The sequence below is a fragment of the Sebastes umbrosus genome, chromosome 1 (assembly GCF_015220745.1).
Source record: "Sebastes umbrosus isolate fSebUmb1 chromosome 1, fSebUmb1.pri, whole genome shotgun sequence".
In the NCBI taxonomy this organism is placed as follows: domain Eukaryota; kingdom Metazoa; phylum Chordata; class Actinopteri; order Perciformes; family Sebastidae; genus Sebastes; species Sebastes umbrosus.
Window position 1 is genome coordinate 14,575,723 of NC_051269.1, and position 18,554 is coordinate 14,594,276.

An 18,554-nucleotide genomic window follows, 5' to 3' on the forward strand; every position below is an offset into this window, starting at 1 on the left:
CTATTCTACCCACATTTGGTTCTATTCTACCCAGATCTGGTCCTATTCTACCCAGATCTGGTCCTATTAAACCCACATTTGGTTCTATTCTACCCAGATCTGGCCCTATCTACCCACATTTGGTTCTATTCTACCCACATTTGGTTCTATTCTACCCAGATCTGGTCCTATTCTACCCACATTTGGTTCTATTCTACCCAGATCTGGTCCTATTCTACCCAGATCTGGTCCTATTCTACCCACATTTGGTTCTATTCTACCCAGATCTGGCCCTATTCTACCCACATTTGGTTCTATTCTACCCACATTTGGTTCTATTCTACCCAGATCTGGTCCTATTCTACCCACATTTGGTTCTATTCTACCCACATTTGGTTCTATTCTACCCAGATCTGGTCCTATTCTACCCAGATCTGGCCCTATTCTACCCACATTTGGTTCTATTCTACCCACATTTGGTTCTATTCTACCCAGATCTGGCCCTATTCTACCCACATTTGGTTCTATTCTACCCACATTTGGTTCTATTCTACCCAGATCTGGTCCTATTCTACCCAGATCTGGCCCTATTCTACCCACATTTGGTTCTATTCTACCCACATTTGGTTCTATTCTACCCAGATCTGGCCCTATTCTACCCACATTTGGTTCTATTCTACCCACATTTGGTTCTATTCTACCCAGATCTGGTCCTATTCTACCCAGATCTGGTCCTATTCTACCCACATTTGGTCCTATTCTACCCAGATCTGGTCCTATTCTACCCAGATCTGGTCCTATTAAACCCACATTTGGCCCGATTCTACCCAGATCTTGTCCTATTATACCCACATTTGGCCCTATTCTACCTAGATCTGGTCCAACTCTACCCACATTTGGTCCTATTATACCCAAATCTGGTCCTATTATACCCAGATTGGTTGATCTGATTCTATCCAGATTTTTATTTAGTTCAGATATTAAAAAATCAAAATTGCAAAAATGTTGCAATTTGTGAGGCTTACATTATTATGGACTAAGTGTGAGTAATTTCACCCGACACACATCTTGACCGACATATTAGAAATCTCACAATTATACAGACACATATTTATTACATCTCAAATGATGAAGACTACTTACTTTAACGTTTCAGGAGGGTGTGTGTATTTCACAGGCATGTCATTTTTTTCAATAGTCATAGTTGTATGGTCTTGAACCCAAAGATACTGAACCCGCAATCTTCTCGCAATGTTACTCTTTTTTTGTTTTGTCTTTGTTTTTGACAGCCAATATTGTAGGCTACAATATAATCAAGTCGACAAAAGCAAAAAGAAGAATAGTTACGATGGACAAAATGCACTAAACACCCCCATCATCTACACAGACATACCACACAGAAAGAAAAAGGAATAACACAGATTACAATAATTTAAATAGCTTTATTTTCAACCATTCATGTTTTTTAGCCAGTAACTCAGAAAAGATGACATTACATAAAATATTTTTTTCTTTACACTAGGCCTACTTCTCAAGATGAAATAGGAAGTGTAGCATTTGGCCACAGTGTGGCAGCATGTAACTCCTGCATTTCATATCAAAGGATGACCAACTTTAGAAAGAATGTAGTTGTACTGGTCTACGCCTACTGTAGGTGTTTCAGTGTGTAGACTATTACAGTATAGAGGAGCACTGTCTGCACAAATATACCTCCACACCCCCTTTAGCTAACAATTACTTTTGGAATGCATTTATTGAGCATCTCTTGACTGAACCTCCCAATTTAGCTACTATTTTGGCAGAATCATTTGCACTCAGGCCATTTTTCTACTTCAAAATAACTCATTTAGATAAATATCCACTCCATGTTAAATATTGGATAGCTTATATTGAATGTTTTTGCAATTTTAGGACCGAATGTGAAGAATTACTGGCAAAGATCTTCTATTAAACAGGTTAAATATTTTATTTTATTGCCACATTCTGCAGTTGGTGAAACCATTACTTTCTTTTCAGAGGCACCCAGACAAAATATTCACATTACAATCCCTAACTAAGCACGTGATATCACATTTCTCAACCCAAGTTGCGACTCACTGCTTCTTTAAATAAATATTCCTGTTACAGGTAAAAATATATATATATCAAATAAACTAAATCTTTCACCATCACCACACTGCTGTCCGTTATATAAATAAAGACCTTCTCGAACGCTAATTGTCTCTCAAACAGTGATACCAAAACATTCACAGCATCGTCAGCATGTGTAGCAGCTTTTCTTTGTTAAAATGTATTATTTTGTAAGTGCAAATAAAAGTCAACGCAAAGGTCTCAGCCATCCCGGCGAGAGGACTCCGTGTTATAACCGAGGAACAGTTTGTGTGGATTGATAAAACTGTTTGAGTTCATCAAACACGTTCAGGTACAGTGCAACTGAAAATGTAACTAAAAGGTTTTGTTTAGTGTCCACACTTCTATCAAAGTTATACCAGCGCAGCATTTGAGAAGGTCTTCTACAGTTCTTCAAAAACATAAATATATGGCAAATACCTTGATCCCTTCATTTCACTTAAATACCGTAATAATATTTTAGTCATCAAAATACAGTTTATATTCAGGCGGACGTACGTCGCCTGGTGCAGTGCGTCTTGTTATTAATGAGGTCCCGCAAGAAAACATTGTTGAAGAGATGGCTCTCTTGCACAAATAAACCATTTACTCTGTGACACCCGAAACCACATCCATGCACTCTCGACTCCTGCCTCAACAAGGCATTGTTTTCTGCCATTGTGTTTCAACAGGAGTCTTCCTCACAGTCACTTCTACACATCTTACCAGAACCGTTTTTTCTTATAACTCGGTTGCTGTAAAAACAGAGTTCACGCCAGAGGAGGCTTCTGAGGTCTGAGCCGGCAAAGGTGCAGGACAAAAAGCGGTGTGTCTGCTTTGGCACTTTTCTTTTCTTTTGTTTTACAGTTCATCCAGTGCCTCTTTGCTACATGTTTCCAAACCCACAGATAACAGTGGTGTTCAAACTTGTCCCTGAGTCTCTCGTCCCTGCGGTCCCACCAGGCAGCATCCACCCTAAAGACACTCCACAGAATCCCTTTATGTTGCAGTCTGCTGTTTAAAAATATATCTAATGTAGATAGTAAAACGTACATGAGATGGATGGATTGTACCCTAAAATAATACAAAAACTCCAAAGCACCGAATCATCAGCATCAGAGCACCATAAAGGGAGGCTGGTTGTACTGGCGTGCAGTTTCTCTCAGACTCTGCTGGCAAAGAGAGGCGGGTGTCATTTCTCAGTGACCGCAGCAGCCATGGGGGCCCGCATGGTCCCGCGCGCTGTCGCCGCCAGCTCCTCGATCTCTGCATTCAGTCGCCTGATTACCCACTCCAATGCTTCACGGCCCTGATCAAGGACAGACAAATAAATAAAGCATTAGTCCATAAGAGGGAATATAAAGAGAATTACATCAAGCTGAATAGAAGGGAGGACCAGAATGACCTGTTGCCATGAAAAAGAAAAGAGAGCAGTGGTTTCCAACTTTCCAACAAACAGAAATTTGAGGGGTCACAGGATGTTTTAAGGGATAAAGGGTCTGCTTCTGCTTGTGGGACTGTCAAACAACATGTGAGACTCACTTCCTGTTCACACCTTTCAGATGTCACATTTTGGAGGGCAAACAATTCCTGAAACTTTCTGCAATCCGACAAGCACACTCACTTCACGCTGTAATTAGACAGGAGTGTGGAGATAAGAAAGAATCCAGGGTTTGAACTTCTCTCTGAAACTCTCTCATATTTCACACAACTACTTCCGTCACTTTTCATATGTACAAAATGCAACACCAAAAATCTCTTTAAGCAAAGATTCTCTGATGCTCCTTAATCCCTTAAAAGGACCAGTGTGTATGATTTAGTGACATCTAGCGATGAGGTTGCAGATTGTAATCAATTTAAACCTCTCCTGCGTGCCAAGCGTGTAGGAGAACTACAGTGGTACGCTCGGTACAGGACACGCCCCATGTACGCTGAGTCCTTGGCAGGGGCCAGGGTTCGATTCCCACCCTTGGCCCTTTGCTGCGTGTCGTTCCCCGTCTCTCCCCCCATTCCTGTCATTCCCCAGCTGCACTAAGAAAGGCAATAAAAGCCCTAAAAAATAATCTTAAAAAAAAAAAGAAGCAAAAACGCGAATGGCCCCATCTAGAGCCAGTAGCCACACTCTGGAGCGAGTAACATTATCGACTCCGGCCCAAGCAGGAAAAGTTAACACCATGGTTTGTCTGTTCTGGGCCATTGTAGAAACAATGCGGAGCAACATGGCACACTCCATGAAGAGGACCCGCTCCCTATGTAGCTATAATGGCTCATTGAAAGGTAACGAAAACACAACGATTCTTAGTTTGAAGAAAACATACATATCAATTTTATATTCCTTTTCTACCAATGGACACTGTTCATTTAATTTGCAATTAAATGCTCAATAATAATATTAGTTTGTTACACAATAACAAAATAGAGTTTATATTCAGGCTTGTATATGATGCTTAGTACAGAGTGTCTTGTTAATACTGACGTTGAACAGATGGCTCTCACACACTTAAGGACAATCTTTGAGGTTTATTTATGTGTGTGTGTGTGTGTGTGACATTGTATGAACTAGCTTGTTAAAAACATACCTCAGCCTAATGAAAGAAAAAAAGAGATTTCTGTTATATAAAATGATGTGTATTTTTTTCTTGACTTTTCTCTAAGTTTTGTGGCTTTGTCTTTCTAATTATTTTCTTAAATATTGGATATTTTTTCAATGTTTCGGGGCTCTTTAAAAATCCACCAAATAAAACAATCTGAAAAGTTGCTATTTGGCTGAACTGCTCACAACTTACGTCCACACTAAAGCTCCACAAGGAGACATTGCTTACTTTTAATAGATCACAACCTAAAACCTAAAAAGTTGGGAATCTTTGATAGATGCACAGTTTATTTGCATTCTACTTGTAAGTAGTAAAACAAATATACTATAACATAAGCCACATTTGACAATTGGGCAGGTATATGATTTTTTTTTTTTTTTAGTTTAGTTTTTAGTGTTTTTCAGTGCAGGACCCAAAGAATATTCAGACATATTGGGCCTCACACATGTTTTGTGTCTGACCTAAAAGACAGTTGTAAAGGATCTCTTACCTTTCCAGCGTTAGCAGAGATGGTGCTCGCCATAACTCCCTCCAAGTAACTGCTGAGACTGACTCCTTTCACAGAGATGATCGCCTCCTGAGTCAGTATTGTTCTAGAGTTGAAAAAAAAAATCAGGTCAAAATTCCTGACATTTCATTGTCATTTCATGACTCATCAGTGTAATTAAAAATATGTAAAAACATACTTGTCTTTATCCTCAGGGTGTGGTTTGTAGGTTAACTTTTCATCCACAGACACCATGTTAGTGAGAGTGATCTGCAGAGGAAATATCACAAGACACAAACTAGTTAATGTACAGAACAGTACAGCACAAAATGTCTTGTACAGTCTCACAGCCCACAGTGAGAGTTGTCAGACGAGTTTCAAAACAGCATTATGAACTTTCATTGTTGAAACATGAGCTAACAACCAAGACTTCATTCCAGAGAAGTTTCACCTTTTACCTTTTCACTTTGTGCTCTTTTATCTTGCTTCTATATATGTAAAGCACTTTGAATTGCCTTTGTGTATGAAATGTGCTATATAAATAAACTTGCCTTGCCTTTTAATACACTAAGTTTACAGTACATGTGTTCAGACAAATGGAGGTCACGAAAAGTGGATCTAGACGGGTTATATGGGTGATTTTAGTTGATACATCCAAAATAGAACATGTTTTGTAAAAAAGAGGGTTTCATAAGAATATGTACCGTGAAAACCAAGTGGGTAAAAATCTTCAACTTGATAAGTTACGGACCTTCTTTTACATTTAAGTATATTGAGCTCTCACTCATGCTCATGGCTGTCATGCACACGTTAGTGGTTAAATCTAAACATCATTAAGAGAGGGGTGTTGTGTCATAAGTACTCACATTTGAGGACTGAAGTTCAAAAGTCTTCTCTATGGGATCCACAACCGAGTTCTCCTGAACATACCCGCAGTTTCGTGAGTTGCCGATGATCTGAAGACAAAGATAGACACACGCTTTACTACAAACTGTAATTAACTGCTAAAAATTGCAGATGTTATACCTAATCAATGTTCTTATCTGTGTAGCATTTTTACCTTTGAAATGGTGCCTTTATTTATTAATTGCTTTACTTATTTATTAATTTATTCTCGCCCCTTCTGTGGTTGGGTACCCCAAAAAGTCAGTAAGTACACAAAGCTCCATGTCCTGTATGCAATTCTTAATACACAAATCCTCTGTTGACTTTGGCTTAATTTACGTAAAGTTACAATATCATGTAAAAAAAAAAAAAAAAAATCACTAATCTAACCACTAAACATTACTATAAGGTGCAATATCACAGCCTTAAAGCAGCAGGATCTGGCGGCATCTAGCAGTGAGGTTGCAGATCGCAACCAACTGAAACTTTTCCTGTGTGCCAAGCGTGTAGGAGAACTACGGTGGCTGATGTGAAAACATGAATGTACCCATCTAGAGCCAGTGTTTAGTTTGTCCGTTCTGGGCTACTGTAGGAACATGGTGGCTCCGCAAAGAGGACCCACTCCCTATGTAGATTTCAACAGCACATTCTAAGCTAACAAAAACACAACTATTCATATTTTCAGGTGATTATACACTAAAGAAAACATACTTATTAATAATATATTCCATTTCTGCCAACAGATCCCGCTAAATGTTACACACTGTTCCTTTAATCAGTGTTTTCAGTGGAAACATACCATTGCAATCAGAGATTACAGTTGAATAATATGCAGTAAATCCAAAGTTGTCATGCTCACACTGAACCACACACTATTTTCCTTGTGACTATAATCTAAAATTAGCTCAATTTAAATCTCAGTTTGAGTAATTCAGATTTAGCTTCTTCACACAGACCTCTGGGGACAAGAGGCATCTTGTCGGTGTAGTTAAACCTAAAAATATTTGTATGCACTTTATGAAAATTTAAAAATAAAGATTGAAATCTGTATGAATCTGATGTTCTAGCCCACTTCTATACAAGTATCGGTTCAACTAGCTCGAGCTGTAACGTAATACTGGGGTTTTCTGTCAAGAGTGATTATTTTAGTAGTAAAAGCAATGTTCCTGTGTCTTAAGATGTATGGTCATAATTGTCAGGTTAGATAAAACGGTATTAACCTATTTTATTTTGTTAGACAGCACAGAGGTAAACTGATGTCACGGGAAGACGTCTACATGATACATCCAGTTTCCACATGCACACTGAGGCTCAGGAGTGATTTGCTTTGAGACAATCTGATTAAGGGCTGCGTTAATATGCTATCAATCACTGGGACCGTCTGTGTCATGGCTGTCCTTGGAATTAAAGCGGCTATTCATAGATGTTGTCAGTGACAACAACTCCCATCCTCAGACATCTAAGCAAAGGTCAACATTTAAGAACAACAGCTGATTAACCAATGTTTACATTGTCAATGTGTTCCACCCTTATCATTGCTGAATTCAGAAAGTCAAAAGACACAGGGGGAAAAGTTCAAATGACGTCAAGAGGACTCCATCGCTGCTTTCCATTGTAGTGACCTCTAGTTTAAACCGAGCAGACCGAGATGGAAAGTTACATCACATGCTGTGAAAGGCTACACCTCAGCAATGGCAGATATGGCACTACCGTGTCCTGTCCAACACGAGCCGTGGCACAGAGCCATAATCTCGCCTCTGGGCTCCAGTCAGCCAGCAGGTCTGCTGCTGCTGCTGCCGCCGCCTCGGGACAGAAATAGTCTCGCGGGTTGAGGTCACGCTCATGGGCTGGAAAGCATTAACCTGCACTATCTCCGGTACATAACGGACTCGGGCTATAACTGGATTATTGTCTCGTGCTTTATGTTCTGACTTTTTAAGTCATTTTATCACCACAATATTTGACCAGTTTGGTCAGTTATGTTCCCATACGTTTCTCATTAAGTGTCACACTGCTTTGATTACGTCAAAGAGAAGCACCAAGACCACGAGCACAAACTTGCACGTCAGGTCATGTGTTTCACCATTCAGAGTCACATGTGTACATTTTAGGTGTGACCAAAGGAGATAAGCGGTTAAGGTCAAAGTTAAGGGTGCAGCAGCAAAATATTTGACGTGATGCTATAGACAGCAGGCCAGTTTTGAAACTCACAGCTTTCACTATGGATGGAAGACCCCACTCTGTGCTGAGAAGTCTTTTACTGTGGAGGCGGCCCTGTTTGTCGATGCCTCGGTCCAACACATCCACTCCGGTCACACTGGGGTTCATGGGGTTGGGGTATTTCTGCATAGCAGCCTTGGTCACCGTCTCCCAAGGATGGCTGTTGAAAACAAAAAACAAAAATATTATTGAAGCACTGCAGTAAAAAAAAAAATCATACAAATGCACACACTGAGTAAGAGATGATGTGATAGTGAGTAATGGATTAAAAGTGACAAAAAAGAGACATATAACCGTGATATCCAACTGAACTTTTCATTTTTTCATGATAAAAACTCAATACCCTACATTAGTTTTTAAACATGTTGCTTATGTGTAGTAGTGGAATATGACTTTGTACATCTACAGGAGTACTCTCACAATATTTAAGTACTTCACTTTTCCATTTCATAGTATTTTGAACTTCTTCTCCACTACATTTTAGAGCAACATATTGTACTTTTTGTTCCATTACATTTATCTGACAATCAAATTTTACATACAACATATACTATCATCTTAGAAAATATGATGCATTGTTAGAGATTAAACTATCTTACAGTTTATAAAATTGTTAAAATTTGACCAACTACAACAGTAAAGTGCTAATTAGGCTAAACATTAATGTGTCAGTGGTAACTTACAGGGGCTCTTTGTCTGCATTAAGTAGCCTAGTTTCACCTTTGAAAATTAAGTATATTTAGCTAAAAAAATACCTACATAGGCTACTTTTACTTAGGTGACATTTTCAATGCAGGACTTTAACTGATGGAGTATTTTCACAGTTTCTAAATTTTAAAGGTCCCATATCGTGCTCATTTTCAGGTTCATACTTGTATTTTGTGTTTCTACTAGAACATGTTTACATGCTGTAATGTTAAAAAAAAAATTATTTTCCTCATACTGTCTGCATGAATATGCCTATATTTACCCTCTGTCTGAAACGCTTTGTTTTTAGCGCATTTTGACAGAATTGCAACGGAATTGCGTTGCTAAGCCACAGCTTGGGTCCATGTGTACTTCCTGTCAGCTGATGACATTCACATACACTGCAACCAGGAATAAACTGGGACACATTTAGAATGTTTACGTTTAAAATTGGGTCAAGGGTCTAAACATTGCAGAAATCCTGACGGCTTGTTTCAATGCAGAGTTTCTGAATACGGGCTGTGTGTATTTCCCTGTTGATTGAGCGTTTCGATACTTTCACAGTATTTATATAGGATTTAAGGCTTCTTTATATATAATATATGTATTTTTTATATACCACTTTATAGACTGCACATATGTACATATTACATTTATTTATTGTACATGCTACATGTATTTATTGACGGACTGTACACACTATGTTCACCCATTAACTCTTTATCTTTTATATCTCCATTATTGTTTTTATAATTTTTGTATACCTTTACCTCTCCTGTGTTTCACTCTCTTTGCTGAAGTTGCTGCTTTGACACCGGAATTTCCCTCCGGGGATTATTAAAGGTTCATCTTATCTTATCTTATCTTATAATAAAAAAAACATGAAAAAAATCACTTTTTTATAATATGGGACCTTTAATTTAATCTGGCTCCAGAATGACTGCCCACATCTCCACTTTTTTCAGAGATTCAAACGAGGTAAAAAAAAAAAAAAAATGTCATTCAATCTCATTACTATAAGGTTAATTTTACTTTATTTTATTAAAATAGCACTGAAAAGTAAAGTATTTATGAATGGGACGTAGTGGTGGATGGTTGCCACGGAGACGCGTTAACGCGCCGACGTAACCCAGTGACGCAATCAGGCACGGTGAAGAAGCAATGTAGGGTAAAGGTCGCGCTGCTGGAGGCTGGTCCTCACACACCGGTTACACAATGTGACGGTTTTTACCTGCAACCGGGCACTGACAGCCGTGTATTCACTTTAATACGCTTATTTTAAAAAGATATAGGTTATTGGTGTCATAGTGCGTGTTTCATAAGCTACATTACAACGGTGCGTTCAAAGACAACGGGACATCTGATAACGTTACTAGTTATCTTCTACTACTAGTGTACTATCTAGTAACAGTACAGTACAGATAGTTTCTGGTGCTCACTGGATTAAACACGGAGACAGCTGTTTGTGTAGCTGCCTGACAGTGAAGCTCTGACATCTCTAAACATCTTTATCACAGGTATAAACATAACAAGTCACATAGCAGCTGATATAAGCAGACTACTCACTTGAATATGTGCTCTGATGCCCAGATCTTCATGGTGTAATAAGCTGACAGGTGCTGGTGGTGATGTCGGAGTGGATGCGCGGATGAGCCGGTAGACTGACTGAAATCAGTGAACCACGTTCAGAGAGACAACCTGCTGTCTCCTCCCACTGAGCTGTCACATGAGACGCATTAGTGACGCACTTCCTCTAGTCCACATGCAGCATGAGTACACCATGGTACACTCATATAGACATAAGTATATATAATACAATTGTTGAATGAAAGAAAATCATATGAATGTATCTCTTCATCTTTCACTACAGCATGCAGTAGGCTATATTTGCTATTCAGTTTATATGTAACCTGCAGTGTGGGGACATATCAGCCATTTAATCTCTGATGTTGCACAATTCAGCTCAGTGAAGGTTGAAAGTTCTCTGCAACCTTGAATGAATGAGAGACAGTGGGCTGTTGACGCAATAACATCAACTCATGATGTTCAATGGTCAGATCTGTAACGAAGGCTATGTCACAGTGGGCTATTTAGGTGCAATATAATTTATATTTATACATATATATATATATATATATATATATATTTGATTATTTCTCTATATATAATAATAATTAGGCTATGTCACAGTGGGCTATTTAGGTGTGATATAATTTGTATATATATATATATTTGATTATTTCTATATATATAATAATAATCAGGCTATGTCACAGTGGGCTATTTAGGTGCGATATAATTTATATTTATATATATATATATATATATATATATATATTTGATTATTTCTCTATATATAATAATAATTAGGCTATGTCACAGTGGGCTATTTAGGTGCAATATAATTTCTATTTATATATTTATTTGATTATTTCTATGACATAAGTTACAGAGACCCACCTTGGTGATTTTCAAACTGTAGAACAGGTCGGGGCATCATGAATTAAAGAGATGATTAACAGGACAGGAAAAGCAGAAGAAGAAAAAAACATGTTTCTGCTACAGTTGAATTAACAGAGTGAATTAATGAATTGGAAAAACTGCTGTCAATTGATTAAAATATTTTATATGGATTCATCGCAAAATTGTATTTGCTCACAATGTACCTTAAAAGAAGCCTTATCAAGTATTTGATACTCTTATATCAACATGGGAGTGGGCAAATATGCTTGCTTTATACAAATGTATGTATATGTTTTATATTACTGTATAATAATATAATAATAATTATATTATTATTATATTATTGGAAATCATTTAACAACACAAAACAATGACAAATATTGTGCAGAAACCCTCACAGGTACTGCATTTAGCATAAATAAATATGCTCAAATAAAACAAACAGGCAACAACAGCTGTCAGTGTGTCAGTGTGCTGACTTGACTATGACTTGACCCCAAACTGCATGTGATTATCATAAAGTGGGCATGTCTGTAAAGGGGAGATTCGTGGGTACCCATAGAACCCATTTTCATTCACATATCTTGAGGTCAGAGGTCAAGGGACCCCTTTTGGTCCTTCCTCGCCAAAATTTAGCTTAAGTTTGGAGCGTTATTTAACCTCCTTTGCCACAAGCTAGTATGACAGCAATGGATTCCTTAGATTTTCACTCTAGCTTTAAAACTGAGCCCCCTACAACCTGAAAAATCGCAAGTTGCGTTAATGCATTAAAGAATTTAGTGCCGTTAAAACGAATTTGCATTAACACGTTATTATCGCGTTAACTTTGACAGCCCTATTAAAAACAGAATAATTTAACTTCTTCAGGACAATCAAAACACATTAATGACCTGTGATGAGGGGTTTGCAAGTAGACATTGCTTAATTTTATCGTGTGACAAGTCATGAAGGTATAAAACCACGGGTCTACTGAAAGCAGTCTGTTGAGTGAGTACTGGTTTCCTTATTAAGCTGTTAAAGCTACAGTGTGTATGATTTGGAGGCATCTAGTGGTGTGGTTGTAGGTTGCAACCAACTGAGTACTCCTCCACTTGCTCCTCCCTTTCCAAGACTGCGGTAACGTGAGCTGCCAAGTGCAAACTGTGGTAACGCCGTTCTGGGCTACTGTAAAAACATGGTGGAGCAACATGGCGGACTCTGTGAAGAGGACCCGCTTCCTATATGAAGGGCTCATTCTAAGCTAACGAAAACACAATGATTCTTAGTTTCAGGTGATTATGCACTAATGAAAACATAGTTATGAATATTATATTCCATTTCTGCTAATATATTTTAACCAGGCAACAACAAGTATTTTCTCTGATCTGAGAATGGCAGTTCCTATATGATAACTTATGGTAACCCATTGCACTTGATGAAACATTATTGATGCTGCCTGTCAGGATCAAGTGAGTACTAAAAGTGATGTCTAACTTTTTGGTCACATTTTGATTAGACATATTAACCCCGATCTATGCAGTAGTAAAGTTGAGAGCTTCTCTCCTTCTTGACCTCGTTGCCACGTTGTAACTTTAAGCAGATTGGCCTCTATGAGGCAATCCCGCGCTTGTCACCTACATTCACATGTGTGTCACATACAGTATTATCTCCTTCATCCCTGTATATGTGTCGAGACTTGTCTTAAGTGCAGTAGTACACTGCAGACATCTCCACGTCATGTGTGCTTATCTCAGAGTGCAGACACTCTGGCCAAGTTATGTGTAATCTCTATGTCCTAGACTGGATTCAGTTGCAGGAAACTGTGTGACAGCCTTCAACCGTGTCGCTGTCACTGTGCTGTCAGAGTACTATCCATCACCGCAGCCAAGTTTAGTTACGTTCAAGTTCAAATGATAAAACTGAATGAAAAGTGAAAGTATTTTGGTATTTTTATAGTATTGTATATGAATGTACTCTCAATAAGATGTCATCACTCTTTGGTGTTACTGTTTTTAATTACCGTCATAACTTAGATACAAAACACTCAATGCAACATTTAATTTAGGTCTGAATACATATTGGCAAAACAGTAACAATTTAATTTTTATGGCTGTGGATTATATAGAGCTGGCATAATACAAACTTTTCCATACTGTATATACATGCAAACATTTTTATGATTTTTAATGTTTTAATATAAAAGAAAGAACTTCTCAAAAACAAACATATAAGCATACAAATCATTTGAAAAATACATAAAAGACAATAAGCACTATTGTTTAAAAATGTCAAAACACCATTTATCAAGTCATGGCTATATAAATCAACCATAGACGTGCATAACACTACAAAATAAAAGTTCCTTTTCAGACCAACTATCCCACAGATGTTTTCCACATCCTTCCAACAAGGCGTCAAACTCACACACCACACTGTATGACCTACGACCTCTACTCATCCACTTTGTTTTTGCTTGTTTCAGTCACTGTTTCCACTTTAACTTCCACTCGAGACTGAAACTCAGTTGTCGCTGATGATGAAGGTCCCTCCTCTTCTTCGTCCTCTACTTCAGAATCTAGATCAGCGGTGGCGTCTTGGTACTGCTGGTACTCTGACACCAGGTCGTTGAGGTTGCTCTCGGCCTCAGTGAACTCCATTTCATCCATACCCTCCCCTGTATACCAGTGGAGAAAAGCCTTCCGTCTGAACATCAGCGAGAACTGCTCGCCCACGCGGCGGAATATCTCCTGAATGGCCGTGTTGTTGCCGATGAAGGTGGAGGACATTATGAGGCCTCGGGGTGGGATGTCACACACAGCGACCTTGACGTTATGGGGGATCCAGTCCACAAAGTTGTTGCTGTTTTTCTGCTGCATTGCAAGCATCTGTTCGTCCACCTCTTTGGTGGACATCCGTCCGCGGAAGATGCCGGCGACCGTGAGGTAGCGCCCCCTCCTTGGGTCGCACGCCGTCATCATGTTGCGGGCATCGAACATCTGCTGGGTGAGCTCAGGCACCGTGAGGGCTCTGTACTGCTGGCTGCCGCGGGCAATCAGGGGGGCGAAGCCTGGCATGAAGAAGTGGAGGCGAGGGAAAGGCACCATGTTGACAGCCAGCTTCCTCAGGTCCGCGTTGAGCTGCCCGGGGAATCTCAGAGAGGTCGTGACCCCGCTCATGGTCATGCACACCAAGTGGTTGAGGTCCCCGTAAGTAGGCGTGGTCAGCTTCAGCGTGCGGAAACAGATGTCGTAGAGGGCCTCGTTGTCTATGCAGAAGGTCTCGTCTGTGTTCTCCAGCAGCTGGTGAACCGACAGGGTGGCGTTGTAGGGCTCCACCACCGTGTCAGAGACCTTAGGGGAGGGCATGACGCTGAAGGTGTTCATGATGCGGTCAGGGTACTCCTCCCGGATCTTGTTGATGATGAGGGTTCCCATGCCTGAGCCGGTGCCACCCCCCAGTGAGTGGATCAGCTGGAAACCCTGCAGGCAATCGCAGCTTTCACTCTCGGTCCTCACTCTGTCAACTACCTGCTCCACCAGCTCCGCCCCCTCCGTGTAGTGGCCCTTCGCCCAGTTATTCCCAGCTCCTGAGTTCCCTGTAACAACAAAATAAATAAAATACTCTCACTTGACAATAGAATTAGTGGAAGGAAACATACAACATCTATCGCAATTATGAAAACATAGAATATCAAAACGTAAAGCACAACAATGGTGCCACTTCTCTATAGATTGCACACTGCGTTGCAATTTAGATTCTCAGTTGACGGTGAATATGTTTCTACTTTTCTTTAGTTAATACTTGCAACTCCACTTTAGGTTATGTTTTTGTCTTCAATTTGACATATCACATGTTCTTTTACATGTTGAAATTATCATCCACTCTTGCAGATTCATGAACAATTTTCAGTGCCATTGGATAGAGAACTAGGTGGATGAAATATAGGCTTTATTCATACACCTGTTGGGAGGCATTTGTATGCACCAGATAGGCTACAGCCGATAATAAGTTTACAAATATTTTCTTTTTTTCAAAGAAATGTGTGAACAAGTAACGTTATAAATGGTGTTCAAATTTAGACTGCAATTTTTTCCAATTTAAATGATATTTTTTTAGCCCAGAACAAGGTGTCCCAACCATCCAAGGGGAGGCAGAAACATGAACTCCTTGTACATTTAACAAAATTGTGCCTTTCACATTTGGGTTGGGCTCTAAAAAAGTTGATAAATTGTCAGCAGACAACTGTATCTGTTCAGTGATCAAATTATTTTCATTCCTGTTGAAGTAGTCTGTGAGTAATAGACGGTATCGATACAAAAATGTCCCAAGTGACCCCACTCTCCCCTACTACGAGTGTTTACAGTTTAGTAGTGTCTTTCTTTTTCCACATAATAATAAAAAATATCTTTATATAATCAAATAAAAGCAAGACAGTCGTAGCAGGTATTCCCCAGTAAGACCGTTTCCGCATCTGTCTCACCGTGGATGAAGTTGTCCGGCCTAAAAAGGGCCCCGATGCGGCTTCCTCTTACACTGTCCATCGTGCCAGGCTCCAGGTCAACAAGCAGCGCCCTGGGGACGTATTTACCACCTGCAAACACAATGGAAATCAATTACCAATATAGCCAGAAATGGGCGTTCTGAACTTCTATATGTTCTCACTTTGTGTCAAAGTTTATGAAGTGTATTATTTAAAAAAAAAAATTGGAATGTGATTGATAATAACTCGTGGAATAAACTGAATTAAAGCTGCAGTAGGCAGAATGTTTTTGGCATCATTGGGCAAAAATTCCATAATAACCTTTCAGCATATTGTAATTCAAGTGTTCTGAGAGAAAACTAGACTTCTGCACCTCCTCATGGCTCTGTTTTCAGGCTTTAAAAAATCCATCCCGTGACGGAAGACTTTAGCTAATCACAGGTCGTTTCAGAGAGAGAGCGTTCCTATTGGCCGTTCATTCAACGGAGGCAGCTGTCAATCACTCACAAACTCCGATCAAACGGTCAAACTACGCAGCGCTGACCAAATATTAATCAATATTCTGTTACTGTAATGCCTATTTCTCGCCTCAAATGCTTTCAGAAACATCTTGTAGTGTACTGTTTAGCTGTAAAATGAGAAAGCTTGCTCCGGCTGGTGGGCGGTGCTTGGTATTTCCTCTACTGATCTCAACATGGCTGCTGGGTCACAAACTTTCCCATTTTACTGCACCTAGGCACCTGATTTGTTTCAGATTACCTGTCTCATACACAACTGTCAGGATATAATGACTATTTTTATAAAAATAACTTTTTTTAATCAAATTTGCTCCAATTCTACCCACTGCAGCTTTAATGTCAGCTATTAAATGAACAGTGTAGCCTGTATACAGTAACCTCTCCGTTACCGTGTGCCTCATTGAAGTAGACGTTGACCCTCTCCAGCTGGAGGTTGCTGTCTCCCTCATAGAGGCCCGTTGCATTGAGCCCATGTTCTTCACTGATCACTTCCCAAAACTAGAAAGACAAAGAGGGAAATTATCATTGCAACATCAGCAGATTCAAGGTGTTTACTGAAAGTTTGACACCTTTCACCTCTCGGCCTTTATTGCTTTCTCCAGATGAGTAGGCGACATGTTAAAATGCATCCCTTCTTATTAATCTGTGGCAACTCATGATCTTGTTCTGACCAGATTAAGAATATCTGCTGCACATGATGAAGTGATGAAGATACTTAACTAAAAAATAGCTGCTAGATTCTTAGACAGCCACGTTCTCCAATGTCACACAGCACAATATGTCACTTTAGCTGTATTATCTGGTAGTTCCCGCTCTTGTTTTGTGGTAGCCATGATAAAAAAAATGTCCCACCCATGCCAGTCTCGCTTTTGCCCTTATCTTGTCCCTGGATGCTTGACAGGGTACACCCTAAAAGTCACTCACAACTGTTAATGGCACCATGCCAAGGAACAGTCAAAATATGCTGCATAATTTAAAAAAAAATTAAAATAATGTAATTATATTTCTATATATATTTATTAAATTTATAGATGTCACTTAAATATTTTACATTTACTCATTTTATTTCAGATAAAACGTGACAAAACACAGTCATTTTCCTTTCAAACAGTGACTTCTATCATAACATTATAACTTTTATTTACAGTTATGGAGAAGGACTTTAATTTTCTTACCTTTGAGCCGATCTGGTTGCCACATTGTCCGATTTGCAGATGCACAATTTCACGCATGATGATCGGGCTACAGTACACAGAGCAGCTGAGGGTCTCTGATAGGCTCCAGTCCTCTAACAGGTCTTTTATACAGCACCAGAAATGATGTCACTAGTGATGTCAGGGAGTGTCCCCAGTCAATATGATATAATATGAAGGTCTCCTAATATCCTATGAACACTCTTAGCAGAATAATAATAATAAACATACATAAATTACTTTTTTTATATGAGGGTGTTTGCCATACTTTATACTCTTTAGGTAGTTTAGGTTGCAATATGCTGCCGAATGTTTTGTTGGAGATCTGTATTTGTCATTTTGTTTGTACACTGTATTGCATGTAAATGATTGATAAATTATTGACAGTATAATTATTCAATTGCATTGAATAGGAGTTATTAATAACGGAAAGGGCATGTGGTAATTCCTAATTGTGTAAAAACTGTTCAGATGGGTGAAATCCCTTCTCAGCATCTCCATTGTTAATACATCATAAATTAATGAATTATCAAGTGTTGCATATGAATGATGCAATGATGTACGACAAACCAGCCCTATTATGTTGGTTCTATGTGGCTAAAACACATCTGTGAGCTGTGGCGACCAAAAACAGGAAGGAAGTGAAGAGACGATGAATGGAAGTAGTGTGTTTCTCTGGCGAGTGTCAGATAACACCATTAACTATATTAATATTATTATATTATTATACTGTTTACACAACACAGATACCAACACATGCTGTTACTATGTCTGACAGGAAGGAATAGACAAATAAAAAATGACAAAAATGCAAAAACCTTTATTTAGAAGATTGTAATACACGACAATTTGCTGCCTTTTCACAGCAGAATTTTGATAATTAATCCACATTTTCCTTTCCTAGAGGACCCATATGTTTAAAAATGAACAGTTTTTCATACTCGTCTACTAAATCGGTGT

The 18,554-nt window shown here is 39.0% G+C and overlaps 2 protein-coding genes across 2 annotated transcripts; both read right to left on the reverse strand.

The window, feature by feature from the left end:
• Positions 1–1,401: 1,401 nt before the first annotated feature.
• On the reverse strand, positions 1,402–10,694 carry LOC119494663 (PRELI domain containing protein 3B-like). The gene is made up of 6 exons (XM_037780714.1): positions 10,528–10,694; positions 8,266–8,434; positions 6,036–6,125; positions 5,369–5,439; positions 5,173–5,275; positions 1,402–3,397 (listed from the first exon to the last, which is right to left on the reverse strand). The coding sequence occupies exons 1-6, from the start codon at positions 10,557–10,559 to the stop codon at positions 3,281–3,283; spliced, it is 582 nt and encodes a 193-aa protein (XP_037636642.1). The 5' UTR covers positions 10,560–10,694; the 3' UTR covers positions 1,402–3,280.
• Positions 10,695–13,399: 2,705 nt separating this feature from the next.
• Positions 13,400–17,714, reverse strand: tubb1 (tubulin, beta 1 class VI). The gene is made up of 4 exons (XM_037786916.1): positions 17,577–17,714; positions 16,791–16,899; positions 15,884–15,994; positions 13,400–14,998 (listed from the first exon to the last, which is right to left on the reverse strand). Exons 1-4 carry the CDS (start codon positions 17,631–17,633, stop codon positions 13,854–13,856), a joined length of 1,422 nt encoding a protein of 473 aa, XP_037642844.1. The 5' UTR covers positions 17,634–17,714; the 3' UTR covers positions 13,400–13,853.
• Between the last annotated feature and the right edge of the window lie 840 nt (positions 17,715–18,554).

What these genes read in the sequence shown, in the direction of transcription:
- LOC119494663 (XM_037780714.1), bottom strand. Translation starts at nt 10,559, where the DNA reads ATGAAGATCTGGGCATCAGAGCACATATTCAA. An exon ending in GCATCAGAGCACATATTCAA is followed by an intron (nt 8,435 to 10,527) that starts GTGAGTAGTCTG and finishes TGTTTTCAACAG; the next exon opens with CCATCCTTGGGAGACGGTGA. An exon ending in TTCCATCCATAGTGAAAGCT is followed by an intron (nt 6,126 to 8,265) that starts GTGAGTTTCAAA and finishes CTTTGTCTTCAG; the next exon opens with ATCATCGGCAACTCACGAAA.
- tubb1 (XM_037786916.1), bottom strand. Translation starts at nt 17,633, where the DNA reads ATGCGTGAAATTGTGCATCTGCAAATCGGACAATGTGGCAACCAGATC. An exon ending in CTACTTCAATGAGGCACACG is followed by an intron (nt 15,995 to 16,790) that starts GTAACGGAGAGG and finishes TTGTGTTTGCAG; the next exon opens with GTGGTAAATACGTCCCCAGG. An exon ending in GCCGGACAACTTCATCCACG is followed by an intron (nt 14,999 to 15,883) that starts GTGAGACAGATG and finishes TTGTTGTTACAG; the next exon opens with GGAACTCAGGAGCTGGGAAT.